The sequence below is a fragment of the Crocodylus porosus genome, unplaced genomic scaffold (assembly GCF_001723895.1).
Source record: "Crocodylus porosus isolate Cpor-Errol unplaced genomic scaffold, CroPor_comp1, whole genome shotgun sequence".
NCBI lineage: Eukaryota > Metazoa > Chordata > Crocodylia > Crocodylidae > Crocodylus > Crocodylus porosus.
In genome coordinates this window covers 46,888,049-46,907,725 of record NW_017728949.1, presented here as the reverse complement: position 1 = coordinate 46,907,725, position 19,677 = coordinate 46,888,049, and the positions used below count along the sequence as shown (strand labels likewise).

At 43.6% G+C, this 19,677-nt stretch overlaps 1 protein-coding gene across 6 annotated transcripts in view; it reads right to left on the bottom strand.

Moving 5' to 3' along the window:
* Window positions 1–19,677, bottom strand: part of SCN1A (sodium voltage-gated channel alpha subunit 1) — a 177,492-nt gene that overhangs the window by 127,389 nt on the left and 30,426 nt on the right. For all 6 annotated transcript variants that reach the window (XM_019553579.1, XM_019553581.1, XM_019553576.1 and 3 more), the window contains one exon: window positions 709–1,024. In XM_019553579.1, coding sequence (XP_019409124.1) covers window positions 709–972 — 264 coding nt within the window. In that variant the 5' untranslated portion in view covers window positions 973–1,024. The remainder of the gene's footprint in view (window positions 1–708; window positions 1,025–19,677) is intronic.

The window sequence follows — 19,677 nt, the reverse complement described above, 5'->3', positions numbered from 1 at the left end:
GAGTGATGCACACCAAAATATAGTCTCCTGTGTGTACCTGTGCTCCTCATTCATTGTCTGTGACACGTGTTTCTGTAGTTGCTATTCCCATTATGATAGTGCCCTGTGCTTATGTGTACTGTCTGCTGTTAGTGAGTACCAAAGTTGTCTTGTAAAAGTGGTAGAAATGGGTCTGGGGGCCAGTACAGTTGAGATCTTGGAACGTATCCCTATTTGTTACATTGTAAAGTAGGTTCCCTTTATGTAAATTTGAGTTATGCGCCGTTTTCCAGGAATGCATGTACAGCATGAAGAAAGGGAAATCTGTACAGGTTTGAGTTCATGTAAATTAAGATGCTCAGAGTATCATGACATGCTGATATGATGATGATGAGATCTAAATATATAAATCAGAGTCAGTTTTTTTAACTTTAAAAGTGCTAAATTTACTAACTTTTCTGGCAGAGGAAATACATATAAACTGCAGAAACTGAATGTTTCCTTCATTTGTTTCTTTTGTATCCTGTTCCTTTTTACAATGCTCAGCTAAAAATATTTCCACACTGTTTCTTAAACAGCAGAACAATGTTTCCATACACAGTATTTTGTTTCATAAAGCTCTTACATATCTTGTGAAAGCCTCAGAACATATACACGATAAAAATGCAATCTGCAATGTGGATTGCAATATGAAAGTGATAGCAGTTTATAGCTGTTATAATGACTTACTTTTTTATTGATGTAGTATGGGTCCAGGTCCTCCAAGGGCTCAGACACCATTCCTGGAGGTATGTCTCCATAAATAAATGGGAGTGACTTTCCTGCCTCCAAGTCACTGTTTGGCTTTGGGCCATTTTCATCGTCATCGTCTTTACGATCTTGTTTGGACTGTTTAGCCTTTTCTGCAGCAATGCGTTGTTCAATAGCCGCAAGAGACTCTCTAGTGAAGAAGTGGAAGCTGTCAGGTCCTGGTGGTACAAGCACTGGCTCCATCTTTTCATCCTGCACATTTTAATTATCATTTATTCTCCTGCATAAGAAAATGCTAAAAGGAAACAGAAAAAGAGGACACAAACACTTTAGAACAATCAAAGAAGAAAGAAATAGCATGTATTTGATACCTCTTTAGTTTATGCTTGTATGTGAACATTCACATATAAAATATTGAATATAATTTAAATACATTCACACTGAGAATTTAACTAGGAAATGTGAGCTTTTTAAAAGGCACCAATATGATTCTTACTTTGCCAGTCATAAAAGTTGAAATAATTCTCTATTCTAGAAATTGCATCTTGTTTTTTTGCTCTTAATAAGCAAACGTGTTATCTGAGTATAACCAAGGAATCTTTTATTGCAACTGATATTTTATTAATTATTTAAGAAAGAGTAGAAACCTCTGGGAACGTATTGTTAACAATAAAGGGCTGAATGCATCCATCTTTACACATACAAATTCTCATTTGACTTCAAAAAGATCACTTGTACCTAAATTCTGCAGAATCGTGACTTGGACAAATAAAAGTGTCTGCATTATTGTGGAAAAGATCAAAATTTTAATTATCAAATTAAATGTTTCCTAAGACTATTTGTTCAATAATTATTCTAATTAATAAAAGCAATAGTTTCTGTCATTTATGCAATTGCTATGTATGCTGGTGCTTTATTCAATAGACATTTATAATTGAAGAATTTTAAATGATTTTAATATACACAGTATGGAGCTTAAAAATAAACATGGCAATAGGCAAAATCACTGTACAATAAAACTGCAGACCCTGCATCTTTTATGCTGGTGAATTATTTTTTTTCTTGTAACAGGCACATTGTTTAACTGCATTTGGGCAGGCAGTAGCATATATCCCTCCTATCAGAATGCAAAGGGATGTCTGCAATCATTACCCATTGGTAGACAGTTCTCTGAGAAATGACTAGCCAGCTTCTGATGGGGATTTTAAGAATCAGTGCCAGACCTAATAAATTTTGAAAGAATGGCAAGAGATAAGGAATGGCAGAGAAATGAGAAAGCAAGCGATGGTCAGAAGAGAGACAGATAAACAAAGGTGACAATAAAGCATAGGTTGCAGAATGAAGCTGAAAAAACATGAGTTAAAATGTGATGTAAAACAGAAACAGAAATAATGGCAGATCTAATGGAGAACACCAGTTAATGTACAGTATAAAGAATTAAAAAGAAAGGCACTATGGGAAGGAATGTTAAATTAAAAAGTTGCAAGACTGTAATGTCCTCTTTCTGCTCCATGTATGGAACCAATAATCTGAAGGGTGAAAGGTTAAGTCAAGCCTGCAGGACCTGAATGTGAAGGTGCAGGAAATCTAGGCACACCATGTCATTTATTTAGGTTACAAAGGCAGCATGTTTAGTTGTTTTCCTTATGAGTGAACTTAAAAGCAATCCATACTGTATCTTTAAAAAATATCCATATCTGCATGATTATCTGTAACTTTCCTTTAAGAAAGTGATGTCTTGATTTTTCTCAATAATTAATCACAATATTATCTTCAGTATCACTGCACTCAAAATGAATAGAGAATTTTTATTTAGGACATGTTACCAATTAGATTTGATTCAGTTAGTTTAGATTTAGACAAAAAGACAATCAAGAATAACATTTCCTCAGCATTGTATCTTTGAGCTTTGTGCCTAGACAAGAGGGGATTAATACAATGTCACAGAATAAAGCATGTGAAAAGGCAATGTTGGAAATTTTGGGATCAATGATGCACCCCCAAAGATAGACATGAAACATACTGATCAGCTATTAAGAATTGATCAGAAAGTGGAAAAGATACTGAAACAGAAACCAAGACCAAGTAATTACTTGAAAAGAAGGTCACTATGCCTATCCTTTTTTCACTGTGTGTGTGGTTTTTTAAGTAATTGCTTATTTAGCTCTTCTTACAACAAACACTTTGAAGGAACACACAGCTTCTGTAAGGTCCTAGCTACATGTACACACTGCTACTCTGGTTGGCTTCTGGAACATGGGAACAGTGGGTAATAGAAGACTTACAAGCTATTTAAAGAAATATTATTCTATTCTGCCAAAATTACATGACAAAGTATTACTGCTAAAGGTGAATATCAACATGTAAATGAGGGACTTAAAAAGAACAAGTGCTCAATGTCCTTGATAGGCTTCTATGGCTAAAATATATATGCAAACTTGTCACTTGATTCAATGAATTTCTTTTTAAAGCAATGTTGAGAATTCGGTTATGTAACTTGTTATGCCTTTATGTTTGTATAATATTACTTTTAATCTCAGAGGGTGATTGTTTTTATTCAGTGAACAGACAGCATAAAACATGCTTAGGTTTTTTTAAACACTTGACCTCCCAGATCTGTAGTACTGAAGAACATCAGGGTGAGTTGATTCAGGTTCTGTTTCTCTCACTAGGTGAGTGTTGGTGCTAAATGAAGCAAATGCACATTCAAAAGGAACAGATCTGGGGAGCCACAAATATTATTCTTGTGGTTGCTACTCTTCTACTGGCATGAGCATGTGAAGCATGGCCTGAGGAGTCAGGTTAGAAGAGATGGAATTTTTCTGTTTATTCTTGTTGTCAAGAATAAACTGTTCAGATCTTGGCAGAAATGGTAACATAATTCATAGTGGCTGTTGTCACAGGGTCACACAGGTGCCCTGTTCCTAGGAAGGAATAAGGGCTGCTGAAGCTCCCTGAGACAGCACAGGTGGTGGTTGCCGGAGCAACCAGGCTGGTCACATGGCCAGAAGGGGGCAGGGCCAGGCCTTTATAAACAGCCCAGGCTGGAGCCTTAGTGAGCAGTTTCCTTTTGGCCACTGTAGGAGCAGGAGAGCTGGGCAGAGTAGAATTGATTGTTGCAGCCTGACCACCCAAGCGGCTACAGCATGGTGAGGGTGGAGAGGACCCTGACTGAGAGGCCTTTGCGAGGGAGCCAGGTGGGCTTAGATCTTATGTTATAGCCAGGAGGCTTATTGTTGTGTTTCAGCCATTTGGCTTATGGTTCTGTTTAGTTACTGTTACACCAGAGGATCAGGAGAGGCTGTAGGGGAAGGAGGAGGCATCATTTAGGAGTGCCCCAGTAGAGTGGGGGTGCTCCCAGCACTGGAGTGTGGTGCTGCATTGTGGGGTGTACTACCCCAGCCCTGGGGAGGGGCACAGTGCCAGTGAGGGCACTGTAGTTGGGGTATAAGACCCCAGCCCTGAGAAGGGCAAAGAGGATTTTGTGGGCCAGGCACGGCTAAGGCCACCTGAGCCCTGCTGCAAGGAGCACCAGTGAGAAGCCCGAGGGGCTTGTGTTAGGCTCCAAGGGGAGAGCCACATGAGAAGAAGCCTAGGGTGGGTGCTACTAGAGAGGGGAGCCCCACGAGGGGGTGAGTACAGAGGGGAGCCCCACAAGGGGGCAGGTTTTAAGCAAGCCCCCAGGAGTGGGCATATACTATTGATAGAAAACCCAGTAGGGGTGTGGACTGAAAAGGATCCCAGAGGGGCTCCCAGTGTCAGGGACCCTGAAGGGCCAAAGGGGCCTGGTAAGGCTCTGGCCGCCTGAGCCTAATTGGATACAGATTGTTAACCAGAGCTCAGAGAGGCCAGGTAAGGCTCAGGCCACCTGAGCCTAATTGATACAGATTGGGGGTACAAACCCAGAGGGGCTAGGTAAGGCTTAGGCCACTGAGCCCAGCTGGGAAGAGTACTGTCAGTAAGCCCAGTAGGGCTAATCAGTTGTACAGGGCACTGGTTGTGTGACAAGCCCAGGGGTGCCAGGGAAGGTGCTTTGGTGGCGTCCCGGGCCCAAGGGCACTGGGCAAGGCGCAGGTAGCAATTGGACCTGACAATGTCCAGAAGAGCGGTGAGGCTTGGGGTGTGCTAAAGGGGAGGTAGGAGATGCACAATGCCCATAAGGCTGGGGTGCACTGAGTCGCCTCATATGGAACAAGGGATAGTTCAGCATAACACCGCATATTAGGGGATCAAAGGCAGCCTCCTATAGAACCAGATATCATCAAAGATGTGGGGTGCGAGATAAGAGGGTGCTGGATTGCCTAATTGACACGGTAGGGGGTGCTAGTGGGATCACGGCCGCTCCTAGGCCCCACTCCATGACGGCTGTGTCTACACATGCATTAAAGCCAGTTTAAATTTACTGTGCAGTAAAAGGGAATAGGCTGGTGTTTACATGTGCAGGCATTAAAGCACATTAACACTGTGTGTGGACTGACTTGGGACTAAAGTCAATGTTACTGTACAGTAAGGTATCTACATGTGCATTACTGTGCAGTACATAATTGGGTGTAATTTGATACCTGCATAATACAGGCATAAATTTGCACTCAAGTCAGCATAAGTCACCATATTTACTGTGCAGTATGGATGTGCATGTTTAGATGCATGCCTGTACTGCACAGTAATTTCAGTAAATGCACATGGGTAGATGTGCCTGCTGGTGTCTTCTCTTTTTATACTCTTGTACAATCACTAAATATGAATTTGGACACCACTAGGCATAGACCTAAACACCACTGCTAGCATTACATACCAAGAGACACAACTACTTTTATGTACACTTCTCCAAAAGAGAAACTGGAAAGAGGAATACTGTGGGAATACTATATACACGTTTAAAAATATTGGTTCATTTGCATTCTTATTGCACTCTTCTCTATAGAGAAGTGCCATATTTTTGGGAGGTAGGAAAATAAGTTGTTTTTTTTTTTCCTTGAATAAAAAACAAAAACTAGGTCAAATCAAAGAGAATGTGAAATATTAACAGATATATTAAACAAGAAAGCAACACAAAATGAATGTCTGCTACATTAACTAATGCATTTCTATTTGAATTTCAGAAAGCTTTTCCTAAGTGCCTGCACACAATCTTTCCCCTTCCTTTTCTCCTCCAGCAACATAAAACTGATCACTAGGGGAAGATTTAAGCAAGAAAAAACTGTTGCAGTAAGCAGAATTTAAACCTTGCCCTTTACTTTGCCCTTACTCTAGGACACAATTATGTTTTTCACTTTTAGAAAAAATTAACATATCAGATCTCCTAAAACTTATACTATGTACCATTTTGGAAAATAGTCAAAGTAGCATTAATATTCTGAATTCATATGACGCTTTTTATCAGTAGATCTTAAAGAGCTTTACACAACAGGAGGCAAGCATTTTTCTAAATGGGACTAGAACAGTAATTTGCTAAGATTCACCATCAAGTAAGTAGCAGAACAAGGAAAGGAATCAATCTCCCAATTTCAAGTCACTCATAACCTGGAAGACAACAGTTACCCCAAAATAAAATGAAGTGAATCATTTACCTGTAAAAGGTATTCACAGATATTACTATAGCGCAACATTAAGATGTTACTTAACAAGAAATTGTGTAACTAATAATAATAACAGTTATGTTTCACTTAAAATAAGTGTTAACATAAAAATTGTTACAATAGTTTAACAGTTTTAAAAAACACTTTATAAGCATTAGTTAATTAATCCTTACAATATTCACATGGGATAAAATGCATATTCTTATGCCCATTTCACAGAAAGGCAATTGAAGCAGCAAAGGTAACTGCCTTATCCTTATACAATGAGCCAAAAGTGGTATAGATAGGAATAGAATAAATAATATGTCATACCACTGTAAGACTTTATATAGTGCTAAGACTGTGAAGGGAAGGGAAATTTAATTCTCATGAAAGGATTTATGAATTAAGTACTATTAATGGGTTGATAAAGGGATGCTTTCAGCTTTATATACTGGTTCAAGGTCAGCTTGGTACTTTCTGGAAGACGGTTCTATCTGCTGATTTGTGAGTGGCTCCTATATAATTCTAGGAGATGAGGAGAATCAGTCAAATACTGTTCTTTTGATATTACTCTGAACATGACTAAAGGCTTGCCTGTACTAGATCATTTGCATGTGGTTAAATACACTGATCAAGCACATTGTCCACCCTGTAGTTTGCAGTGTGGAAACAAAATTGCAGGTACAACATTTAGTCCTAAATAAGTAGTGTGCTGAGATAAATTAGCCTGCTCTATGCTACTGCTCCATAGAGAAATTCTTTGTGTCCTGATAGAATATACTACATGCTCACCTTTAGAAGTGCTCTCTGAAAAACTGAAGCTCTTTGGTGGGACACTGCCTGTACTGGACCTATTTTCTGGATATTCAGCACTTATTACAAAACACTACCATAGTTAATACAACCACGTATTACTTTGCCATTAGAAGGAAACAAAGATACCTTAAATTAAGACAGCATCACATAAGGAAATAGTGGATCATTTTAAGGTGATTTTGTAAAGGATCCAGACACCTGAAAATGCCAAATTTGTACATGTCTAGTCTTTATACTGGTATCTAAAATCCTGTGTTAAGGCAATAAATGATGCAGAGAGAGAGAGCATAGAGCACCTCAGGATGGTTTCATAACAGTCTGCATGTTCAGTAAAAGCTACCTAACTTTGCATAAAGCTGACTCAAGTTAGGAGATGCCAGTAGTACCCTACTCTGCTTAACATAAGAACCTAATGTTTAGTGCACTTGGCCCAGAAGTGAAGACTAAGATTACATTTTCTCCTCAGTCTGAGGGAATTTAAAAAGAGTGCCTTAACCACCAAGCAACAGTCTATTCTAGGTGATAGTACTCTAAGCTCCTGCTGTTGAAAACATGCCACCATGCAGATAAAAAAAAGTCCCGAGATTCATTGGGTGTGAGAGAGAGGCAAGAGTGAGCTGACTGGAGCCAAGTGGCTAGGGCACTTGGGAAGAGGTTCCAACATGCAAGACCATTTCTGTAGTTTATCTTGTGACTACCTGAGAAGAATCAGTTGCAAATGGTTGAATGTAGAGTCACAAGGGTTAGGGCAGAAGTTACACCTAACCCGGTTTCATAGTTAGTAGGGTCAGAAGGGACCCGAGCAGATCATCAAGTCTGCCCCCCTGCCATGGCAAGAAAGAATGCTGGGGTCAAATGATCCCAGTTAGGTGAATACCTAGCTTCCTTTTGAAGACCCCCAGGGGTGAGCACCACTTCCCTTGGAAGTTGGTTTCAGCTCCTAGCTGCCCTGACTGTGAAGTAGTGCCTCCTGATATCTAATCTGAATCTGCTCTCAGTCAACTTATGGCTGTTATTCCTTGTTACTCCCGATAGTGCTCAGGGGAACAGGGACTCTCCCATAGGCTGCTGGTCTCCCTTGGACAGTTTATAGATGGCCACCAGATCCCTTCTCAGCCTTCTCTTGTGGAGGCTGAACAGGTTCAGGTCCCATAGCTTCTTCTTGAAGGGCCTGCCCTGCTGCGCCCTGATCATGCAAGTGGCTTTTCTCTGGACCCTCTCAATGATGTCCGCACCCCACCTGAAGTGCGGCACCCAGAACTGGACGCAGTACTGCAACTGCAGCCTGACCAATGTTGCATAGAGGGGGAGAATCACCTCCTTGGACCTGCTCGTGACGCATCTATTGATGACATCTATGGAAACAAGGTGTGGTTAGTCTTCCTGACCGTGTCCCCACACTGTCAGCCCATGTTCATCTTGGAATCAATAGCAACTCCAAGATCATTTTCTGCCTCTGTGCTGATGAGAAGAGAGTTCCCCAGCCTGTAGGCATGCTACTGGTTCTTCCTCCCCAGGTGCAATACCTTGCACTTGTCAGTATTGAATCCCATCCTATTCTCATCCACCCACCTTTGTAACCTGTCCAGATCTAGTTGTAGCCTGTCCCTCCCTTCTAGCATCCCCACTTCTCCCCACATCTTAGTGCCAGCTCCAGCCACACCCACATGTGGTTTAAGTGATCAGAAACTGGTTTAAACCTGTAACAGAACAGAAGTTTAGTGCACATAAACCAGATTCAAAATGGCTGAAACTTGTTTAAGATAAACCTGGTTAAATGTAGTATCAGACATAAGTGATTTAGGTCAAACTGGTTTATGGAACTTCTGTCCCATACCCCTTACTGGTTCAAGTTAAATCACAGTCCCCTAGCATCCCAGCATGCTTTGCAGCCCTTGGCTGTGCTGGGCTGTGCTGGGCTGTGCTGTCTGCTTGAGCAGAGCAGGGTTGGCCCTGCCCCTCTGCTCCCTAGTTGGAGCAGTGAGGGCTGGCTGACAAGGGGGTAGGCCTGGGAAACCCAGCTGGCACAGCCCAGTCTGCCTGGCAGGGGCAGAAGAACCACTGCCTGACTTTTCCATGCTGGAGTGGAGGGGGCAGGGGGTGTGGACCAGGGGGAGGGAGGGTAATTAAGCCCACCTGCCGCCTTTCTCCCACCCACATGGGACCCCAGCCCAGGTCTGCCCAGATTTCCCCCCTGCTCACCACTCTAGTGGTGGGGGGCATGGCCAGAGCCCACCCAGGCAGCAGCCTCAGGTGAAGGGGGGAAAGGAGGGGATTAAACCCCCCATCTCCCTTCTCTCCCATTGGCATGGGGACCCCAGCCAGGGTCTGTCTGGCTTTCTCCCCACTTGCATGGTGGGGGGGCATGAATGGATCTGGCCCAGGCAGCACCTCAGGTGGAGTGGGGCAGGGAAAGAGATTAAACTGCTATGTCTTCTCTTTCTCCCACAGGTATGGGGACCCCAGCCAGGGTTTGTCCAACTTTTCCCACCACTGGCTGCTTGCATGGCAGGGGATGTGGCCAGAGCTGGCCTGGGCAGCAGCTGCCAGGGTCAGGGACACACCCGCAGTACTAGCTCCAGCCACACCCACACCCACACCATGTGACCAGCTAGTGGGGGGGAGGGGAGAAAGTAGGGCAGATCCCAACTGAGGTCCCCATATTGGTGGGAGAGAAGGGAAATGTGGGGTTAATTCTCCCCCCTTCCCCCCTCCCCTCCCCTCCATTTGAGGCACTGCCTGGGCTGACTCCAGGTATGTCCCCTGCCTTGTGAGTGGCTGGGGGTGGGAAGAGACTAGGCAGACTCTGGCTGAGGTTCCCCTGCTGGTCAGAAAGAGGGGAGATGGGGGGTGGGCTGCTTCACCCTTCCCCTTCTAGGCACACCCTGGCTGGAGGTCCCCAATCATACTTACAGGCCTGCCAGGGCCTGGCCACACCTACCCCAGCTCACTTTCCCTCCAGCCTTGCGGCTGCTACTGAAGAGAAGGGAGGGCTTGCTTTAGCACCCCCTAGCTTCTAGCCTGAGCCACTGCAGGCAGGTAGCTGCATTTCCAGAATCAAAAGTGAATGTCTGTTCACTTGCAAATCTGTTCAAGTTAAGCCAGTTAGCCTACCCTACAAAGATTGAATCAATTCAGGCTCAGGCTTTTTGAATGTCGGTACTTAGCCATTAGGCATGCCTCAGACCAAGTTCAGAAATCCAGGAGACGTCTTTTATATTCTGACCTTATTCCCTCTAAGCCACAGGAAGAAAATATAAATGTCAGCCTTTCAAACCAGATGACATATTGGAAGAACCAGAAATCATGACATGATCAATCATTTTTAAAAATAATTATCTTATGGAGTCAAGATTTGTTTTGTGAAGCTGAGTTCTAGGCCTCGTACAAGTAGAAGACGGTTGTTTCACCAGACAAGGTTCTTTAAGTAAATGTGATAGCTTTTATTAGAACAACTAAATAAAAGATCTAATTAAAATATCACATTTACCTAAAGAACCTTGTCTGCCTATGTCCTTAGACCAACATGGCTACAACCAACATCCCTATTTCATCAAAGTCTGTAAATATCATGACATTTTCCTTTTGTGTTTATGTGGGCTCTCCATAAAAATACAATTAACCCTTATCAGGAATAGCCAAAGTTAGTTCTGTGGTTATTCTAAAACTAAAATCAGGCTATGCTTGATGCTGTGGTTTGTTCATCACCCATAGGAATACGTGGAATATTGTTTAGCTTGCTAAAGCATTTTGCATAATATACTTTTATAGCACTTCATTCATCTGTATCAAACCATAAGTGTCGTGTTTTGCTTTTGATTAAAAATTAAAGAGTCTGTTTCTGCTCCCAGTTATATTGGTTTAAATCAGTGGAGTTATTCCTAATTTTGAAAGCTGAGTACAGATTCAGGTGTACAGTGACTGCAGTAAATACATCCTATAGAAAGCAGAGAGGATACATTAGTGACATAAACCACAAGGTGGTTGATCCACCTAGCAATGATATTTAATAAGGGAGAATTGCTGGACTGTTATCAGGCAGCTCCACAATACATTGCTTATTTTTTCTTGCATGTACTCTTTGACAGCAAATGACTCTAATGGAGTGAAGCTGTACTTGAGATGTTTTCAGAAAAGCACTGTGTGCTCTCATTCAGTTAAAGCTGGGATACCCTCCTATTGGGTATTCAAAATAGAATTCAGTACTAATTTTGTTAAGCAATCACTGCAAACAAAAAAGCAAACTTGCCCCAGCAAACCATAGAGCAGCCTTCTTTTAGCTAAAAACAAACAGAAAGAGTGAGACTCTTTGCTCTTGATTTTTTAAAAATAACACTGATACCTCAAAATTTAATGTAAAGTTACCTTAAGACCAGAGGAGTTCTTTTACTGGAGCATAGCTATGGCTGGGAAACAGTAAGTAAATATAGAGCTGGGTTGGCTCCATACCCTGGAATAATATTAAAAAGGACACAAATAATATTAAGCTTGCACATGATGTTGGTGGGTCAGTTATCTCTACAATGCCCTGACTCTTGCTGCTCTCAACTGGTAAGTGGGAAGAGCCATCTCCAACAATAAATCATGTCACCAGGAAACTTGAAGGGATGCTGCTAACATCAAAACCTAAACAATGTCCAGTTTGACAGATATAGTAGTGTTATGTTTCTTACTAATCACAAGTGACTCATTTCCCCCTTAAGATTTCCCTGAACACCCCTGGTGGTCTTCTACCACCCCACACTGGAACCAACCAGAAAAATCATCAAACAGCTACAGCCTAAACTTGACAAAGATCTGACCTTGAAAGAAATCTTCTCAGCTCCTCTGCTTCTGGCTTTCAAACAACACCGTAACCTTGCCCAATTCATCATCAACCCCATTGTCCAACAGACATTAAGTTGGACACTGGCTTGCCTTAGCAAGAAATGCTTAAACTGTCACCACATCTCCACTAGGACTATAATCAACACCCTGTGTAACAAAACCATTAGAATCTATGGCTCCTATACATGCCTTTCCTAAAATGTGATACACCCAATCCAATGCACCAAATATACTCATGGCAACTACATGGATGAACAAATAGTATCTATGCACCAGAATGAACTCTCACTAAAAAAATATGGACAGAGACACACATACACCTTTAGGAGCACATTTCTCAAAGAACACCCATGCCCACTCTGACCTCATTCAAGGGAAATCTACCTAACACCTTTACAAGGTGAACTTGGGAACAAAAATTTATAAGTTAGATAGACACTAAGGGCACATTTACACAATGCTCTGGGGGAGCCATTCTAATTAAAGCACTGCAGTGTCTTGTGTATCAGCATCCTTGCATTTCACAATAGTGGTGGGGGTACTTGAATTAAAGCTTGTTAAAAGTGTTTTAGTTCAAGCTCCCTTGCCACCATATTGAAGTGCAGGGATGCTGACACATGAGATGCCAGAAGCTGCTGGAGTGTGGTAATTGCATGCCAGAGCAGCCTCTGTGCTCGTGTCCAGGCACACTAAGAACCAAGGGCTTACCACTAGTATTGGTTTTATGGCACATTGTAACCTACCCGATTACCGTATTCTTCCCACATATGAAAAATGATAATGACCCTCCCCCCTTTTGATCGGGTCAGTAATTTGTTTATTTCCTTCTGCATAATTTCTGAACAAACTAGCCAAAGTCATCACAGGACAATTGATGAACCTCTCTGAGAATTAGTGACACTCAGGAGAAGTCTCAGAAGACTGGAAGAGGGCCAATGTTTTTCCCTTCAAGAAGGGTAGGACCCAATGAACTCAGGCTGATCAGCTTGACCTCAATCCCAGGAAAAATCCTCAAAAAAACTGTCAAGGGGTCCATATGTGATAAGCAAATAGAAAACAAAATACTGAATGACAGCCAGCAGGGTTTTGTTGTCGGTAGATCATGTCTGACTAACCATATCTCCTCCTATGATCAGGTTACTTACCACCTGGATAAAGGAGATGAGATCCAGTTAACATCATTAACTTGGACTTTAGGAAGTCCTGTGACTTGATGTCCCATGAGGCTCTTAAGGTAAAACCAGGGGACTATGGGCTCAAGAATTTAATGATCAGATGGGTTAGAAACTAGCTGCAGGGTCAGACCCAAAGAGTACTAATAGACTGATCTGTGTTGACCTGGGCAAAGGTACTAGTAAGGTCCCCCAGGGGTTGGTATTTGGATCAGTGCTTTTCAATATCTTCATAAATGATCTGACTGTGGGGGTGAAAAGTGCACTGGTAAAGTTCACCAATGACACTAAGCTGTGGAGAAGTGCAGTCATGCATCAGGGTAGGCTGAGGATTCAGGCAGACCTAGACAGATTAGTTAGAACCAGAGCCAGATGCTATTCAAGAATGAGAAGTGTAAAGTGCTCCATCTGGGGAGGAAAAATCTGTAACAAACTTACAGGCTCAATGGTGCTATACTAGGTAGCACAATGTCCAAAAGAGACCTGGGGGGATAATTGACCATAAAATGAACATGAGACACCAGTGTGATGCTACAGTTAGCAGAACAAACAATACACTGGCATGCATCAATCAGTGCATCTCAAGCAAAACTAAGGAAGTTTTCCTTCCGGTCTACTCAGCACTGGTGAGGCTGCAGCTGGGGTACTGCATCCAGTTCTGAGTGCCACTCTTTGAGAAGGATGTGGAGAAGCTTGAGAGAGTCCAGAGAGGAGCCACTCATATGATTAGAGGCCTGAAGAGCAAGTCATATAAGGAAAGGCTAACAGACATGGAATTGTTCAGCCTAGAAAAGAGAAAACTTCAGGGGGATTTGTTGGCAACTTACAAATATATCAGAGGTGAACATCAGGGGGTAGGTGAACAACTATTTACCAAAGTGCCCCAGGGGAAAACCAGGAGCAATGGTCATAAACTGCTAGAAGAAGGTTTCAGACTGCATATCCCAGTCTGGGATAGTGAGAGGAGGAGTCGGGAAGCCCTGCTAATGGGACTCGATGCAGGGAGAAATGGCGGAATAAAGGAAAAAATACAAAACAGTTACTCACCTGCAGGAGGAGCAGTGCAGGAGGATCCAAAAGAAAAGCCTATGTGGTTCACAAGCTGTGCCTTTATGCTATTAAGGCCGGTGGGTGACGTCATGAGAATACACCAGCTGACAAGAATAAAAGCAGCTGCCAGCAATGCAGATGGGAGAGCCAGTGAGCAAGCGGAGGCTCTCTATGCCGTCAGTAGGCAAGAATGGCGTGAATTTGAAATGCCAAAGTGATGGGCAGCTGGAAGAGCACTGAGAGCCCTTCACATCGGGAGCGCTAAGATTAAGCCCGAGGAGGGGTGCAGTCCTGGGAGGGATTTCCCCCTAGTGCTGCCAAGGAGGTGTATCAAGGAAGCGCTGAGCAACGAAGCAACCAGGGCGACAAGCTCAAGGGAGACGCAGAAGCCAAACTTGGGGAAGCAAAGGTGTCCCCACTTGATTGCTCCCAGGTACCAGGTCAGGGAGCTGGGATGGGGCGGAGAAGAGAGGGGAGCCCTGCAGGACCAGCATCAGGGGAGCACTGCCAGAGTCAGGCAGGAAGACTGAGAAAGCTGACTAGTAGGACATAGGATAGGGAAACCTTTTTGGGTCTCTTCTTTTGGTTTCTTTTTTTATTTTATTCCTTTACCCCTGCTCAACAGGGGCATCCTTGGATCCCAAGAGAAGAGCCAACTGGCTCAAGGGGACCACAAGCCTAGAGCCCAGGCCAGTTAATTATCCTTCCCCAAGAATAGGGGAGGATACAATTGGGCATGAGGGACATCTCCACTGGAGAAGCTGTCATGATAAGATCTGGTGCCCCACCAGAGGTTGCCATAAGGCTGGGGTGTAGGGGAGGTGGAGCCCCACGAACATCCTGCCAGCAGCAGGGTCATCCCCGAGGAGAACATTGAGGCCAAACCCCACACTGATATAACATTCAAAGATGTGGCAGGTGAGTTTGGGGAAGGCCAGAGGAACAGCCAAAGCCCACCTCAGGGAACCCACGATGATAGAGAGCATACACCCTCTACCGCCCAGACCAAGGTGGCACATGAGCAGGCATTCAAAGCTAGATGGGCGTACTAGATAAGGAATAACTTTGCCACAGTTCATGTGACCAGACTCTGGAATAGACTCCCAATGGGGGTGGTGCAGGCACCTACCTTGGAGATCTTCAAAAGGAGACTGGACACATACCTTGCTGGAGTTATTTGACCCTAGCAGTCTTTCTGCCCAGAGCAGGAGGGGCTTGGCCCAATGATCTCTTGATGTCCCTTCCAGTCCTAAACTTCTGTGAAAACCAGTTTATGGAACTTCTGTCCCAGACCGCTTTCTGATTTAAGTTATTTAAATCAGAGTCCCCCAGCATCTCAATATGCTTCTCAGCCCTGGGCTGGAGCGGGCTGGGCTGTCTACTTCAAAGAGGAGGGCTGGCCCATTCCTAGATGGAGCTCCAGCTGGCTGAGAAGGAGGTGAAGACTGCAGACAGAGCACCATCTACCTGTCTTCCTCCTGCCCCACCCTCCGCTCGCTGCTCAAGCAGGGATCTCCCTCCCTCTCCTACAGCATGGACCCCAGCTGGCATCTGGTCTTGGTCATGTCACCCCCATGCTAGCTAATGCTGAGAGGCGTCTATGTGTGTGTGCCTCCATTTTCACTGGAACAAAGGCAGACAGAACAGTGTCTGCTTAGGGCTTTTTGGAGCTAATCAACAGGTAAGCTGGTAATGTCCCTCTGTTCTTCCTTAAAAATGCTTTGCAAAAAGCTGTTTAAGAAGAGCTTGAACTAATGAGAAAGGCTTTGCTTTATTGATGGGCTGGTATGCTTTTTGTTCTGATAGGCTCCCTGCTGGCTTGCTGTCATTGTTCAACAGGGGACAAAGAGAGGTGTGAGAAATGACCTGGTTTTCAATGAATGCAGTGCCTGTCAATTTGTTGTAGACAGTATGAAGAAGCAGGGAGAAAGAGATTGAAAAGATCAGTATTATCAACAAGTGCATGCAGTCCCCAACAAGCAGTCCTCCCTCCCCCCACCCCCACCCTTTCCCTCAGAGTACTAGCCACGGGTGGAGTCTGGCAACACTCCCTGCCCTTTGAGCAGCAAGTGAAGGATGAGAGGTGGAGGGGGAGAAAGCCTGGTGAGGGCTACTTCCCCCTCCCCCTCCAGGCACATCCCAGCTGGGGACTGTGCAGGCCAGGGTGGTAGTTTAACACCTCCCCACCGCAATCATAGTGTCCTGCTGTCATAGTGTGATCATGCCTCCCCCTCTGCTGAGGACTCTGGAAGGAAAAGGAGGGCTGGCTGGCCTGAGCCAATGCAGACATATGCCCACATTTTCTAAATCAAAAGTGAATATCTATCCACTTGCAAATTGGTTCAATCTCTGCAGGTTACACTAACATGTAAAGATTGAATCAATTTCAGCTCCAGCTTTTTGAATGTCTATCCCTAGCCACAGTTAGTGTGCATGGGTCGAAAGTCTGGAGAGGTTACTCTTCTGCCTACACAGAAAAGAGGTCTGGAAGTTGCAGGGCTCATCCCCCCCCAGTACAATGGGAGAGAAACCCAGGGAGACATGGGCAGGTGCCTAGGCTCCCATTGGGAGTGGTGGGATGAAGAGGTTCTGCAGAAAGCCTGACTGCAGCAGCAGAGCTGAGGGCAGCGGTATTAGCTGTGAGGAAGGGAGCTGGGACTGAGCAATGCTGCTGCACATCAGCACTTCCCACTGGGTCTGCAGGAATGCTCAATGCTTCCATTTGGTTTGCTGCCGTAGGAAGCTACAGTCTGCAGCCAGTAGAAGATGGTAGAACAGTCACTCACTGATGTCTGTAAAGCACTTACAGCCTCATAGGAAGGTGTAAAAAGAGCCCCTAAATGACCCATTATTTTTTCTCTAGTTATTCAACCCCTTCTTAGTATCTACCAGCCTACCTATGCTGTAGTCAGGAGCATTTCCATTCTGTAAAAGAAAAAGGAAATCTTAGTATCCTTCTGGAAAGTTATTAGAGGCACTGAATTATATTATGGCATTAAATAGTTAACTGCAAACAGCAGCCTGGCAGCCACTACCCCTGCCACACCCTTTGGGCAATGCCTGACTATTCAAGGCTCCTGACTGGCAAAGAAAAGCAGAGCCTTGGAATTGCTGTTTCAACAGAAGTAGCTGTTTGAAATCTGCAGGTTTTCAATTGATTTTTTGAAAAATCAGAACTTAAAGAAAGAACAAATACCTGGACAGAGATTAATAGAACTTAGGCTTCCTGCAATTGTCTATTATGTTTGTTTGGTTTTTTGGTTAAGTTTTGTGTTAAATGGTGGTGTAGCCCAGAGGAAAAAATAGAAGAAAACATAATTAAAAAAACCCATTTACCTGAAATGGTACTATGTCTTAATTTTTCATTTGAAATAATATTACAAACATTTTAATGGAATTTTATGAAGATTGTGGAAATAATTGATTATTTCCATCAATGATGTACATATTGAGTAGCAACCAGGTTGAAAGCAATAGGGCTAAGGGAAAGTTACTGTATGTCAGCATTTTGTTTAAAGAACATATTTGATGCAATATTCAAAAGACTAGAACAAAACCTTGGCAAGACCTTTGAGAAAATAGTTAAAGATCACATTTGTGGGCGACCAGTGGGTAAAGTAATGCTAAGGAGCAATCAGCATGGGTTCATAGCAGGCAGATCCTGCCTGACAAACCTAGTTTCATTTTATGACTGGGTCACAAAATGCTTGGGTGAGGGAACAGAGGTAGATATTGTTGACAAAGACTTTAAAAAGGCCTTTGACACACTGTCACACCCAATTCTTATAAATAAACTAAAAAATTGCAATGTAGATTATTACACAGTCTGGTGGGTGGAAAATTGGCTTATGAGATGCACCCAGAGAATGATAGTAGACGGATCAGTTTCTACCTGGAGACATGTAGGCAGCAGAGTCCCCCAGGGCTCTGTCCTGGGACCAGAACTATTCGATATTTTCATTAGTGACTTGGATGAGGGACTAGTAAGCACCCTGTCCAAGTCTGCTGACAACACAAAACTATGGGGAGAGATAAACACACTAGAGAGTGGGGAGCAAATCCAAGTGGATTTGGAAGGCTGGGGAGGTGGGCAGAACAGAACAGGATGAAGTTTAACAAGGATCAGTGTCATGTGTTGCACCTGGGGAGGAAGAATCATCAGCACTCTTATAGTCAGGGAGGGATCATTCTGAGCAGCACAACTGTGGAAAGAGACCTCGGAATCATAATTGACTCCAAAATGAACACGAGTCACCAATGTGATGAGGTAATAAGTAAAGCTAAACACACTCTTTCTTGCAGAAGTAGGCACATCACAAACAGGTCTAGGGAGGTGATGCTTCCCCTTTATGCGGTATTGGTCAGGCTGCACCTGGAGTACTGCATCCAGTTTTGGTCACTGCACTTCAGGAGGGATGTGGATAACCTGGAAAGGGTTCAGAGAAGGGCTACCCGTCTGGTTAAAGGCCTACAGAAAAAACCCTATGTGGACCGATTGGGAGACCTGAACCTCTTTAGCCTCCACAACAGGAGGCTGAGAGGTGATCTTCTGGCTGCCTACAAACTCATCAGGGGAGTCAGCAGGAAGTGGGGGATATGATGTTTACCAGGGTGACAGTCAGGGTAACTAGAGACAATGAACACAAGTTAAAAGAGAGAAAATTCAGGCTGGACTTCAGGAAAAAGTTCTCTACAGTGAAGGTCACCAAAATATAGAATAGGCTTCCAAGGGAGGAGGTGTTGTCCCCTTCCTTGGAAATATTCAAAAGGAGATTGGACAGACACCTGGCTGCGGTCATCTGACCCCAGCACTCCTTCCTGCCCAGGGCAGGGGGCTGGACTCGATGATCTAATAGGTCCCTTCCAACCCTAATAACTATGAAACTATGAAACTGAGTGTTGGGACCCAGAGGTCTTCAGGACTGGTTCTGATCTTTGTGCTCAACTCAAGCTGCATGCTTAGCTTGCACTGTGGTCAAGACATGCACCCAGTGAAAGAAGCAACTAAAAAATCCTGTCTCTAACTTAAAGCGAATCAGGAAGTTGACTATTAAATAAATATAATCAGGGCAAAAGAGAAACAGTCAGAGCAAAACCTACCCTCACCAAAAAACAAAAAAACCCCTCAAAATAAAAAAATCAAGTTAAAGGTAACCATTTTTGGTAAACAGAAACAAGATTATTAATATGCATTAGGAAGAAGGCTTAAGTTAGTATGTACATATAAATAACACATTTACAAACTCTACAATAATGCATGTTCAGCCTTCTAGATTCTGAATCACTTCCGTCATTTTCCTGAAGACTAGATCATTGACAGAAAAGTTGGATAATTGAACTGTAACAAATAATCAGTTCCACTGTGTGTTTAGAAATATCATTGTTAAGCTCTATGTTTATGATTTCATAGACATTAGGCCTGGAAGGGACCTCGGGAGATCATGGAGTCCAGCCCCCTGCCCAAAGGGCAGGAAGTCAGCTGGGGTCATAGGATCCCAGCAAGATAAGCATCCAATTTACTC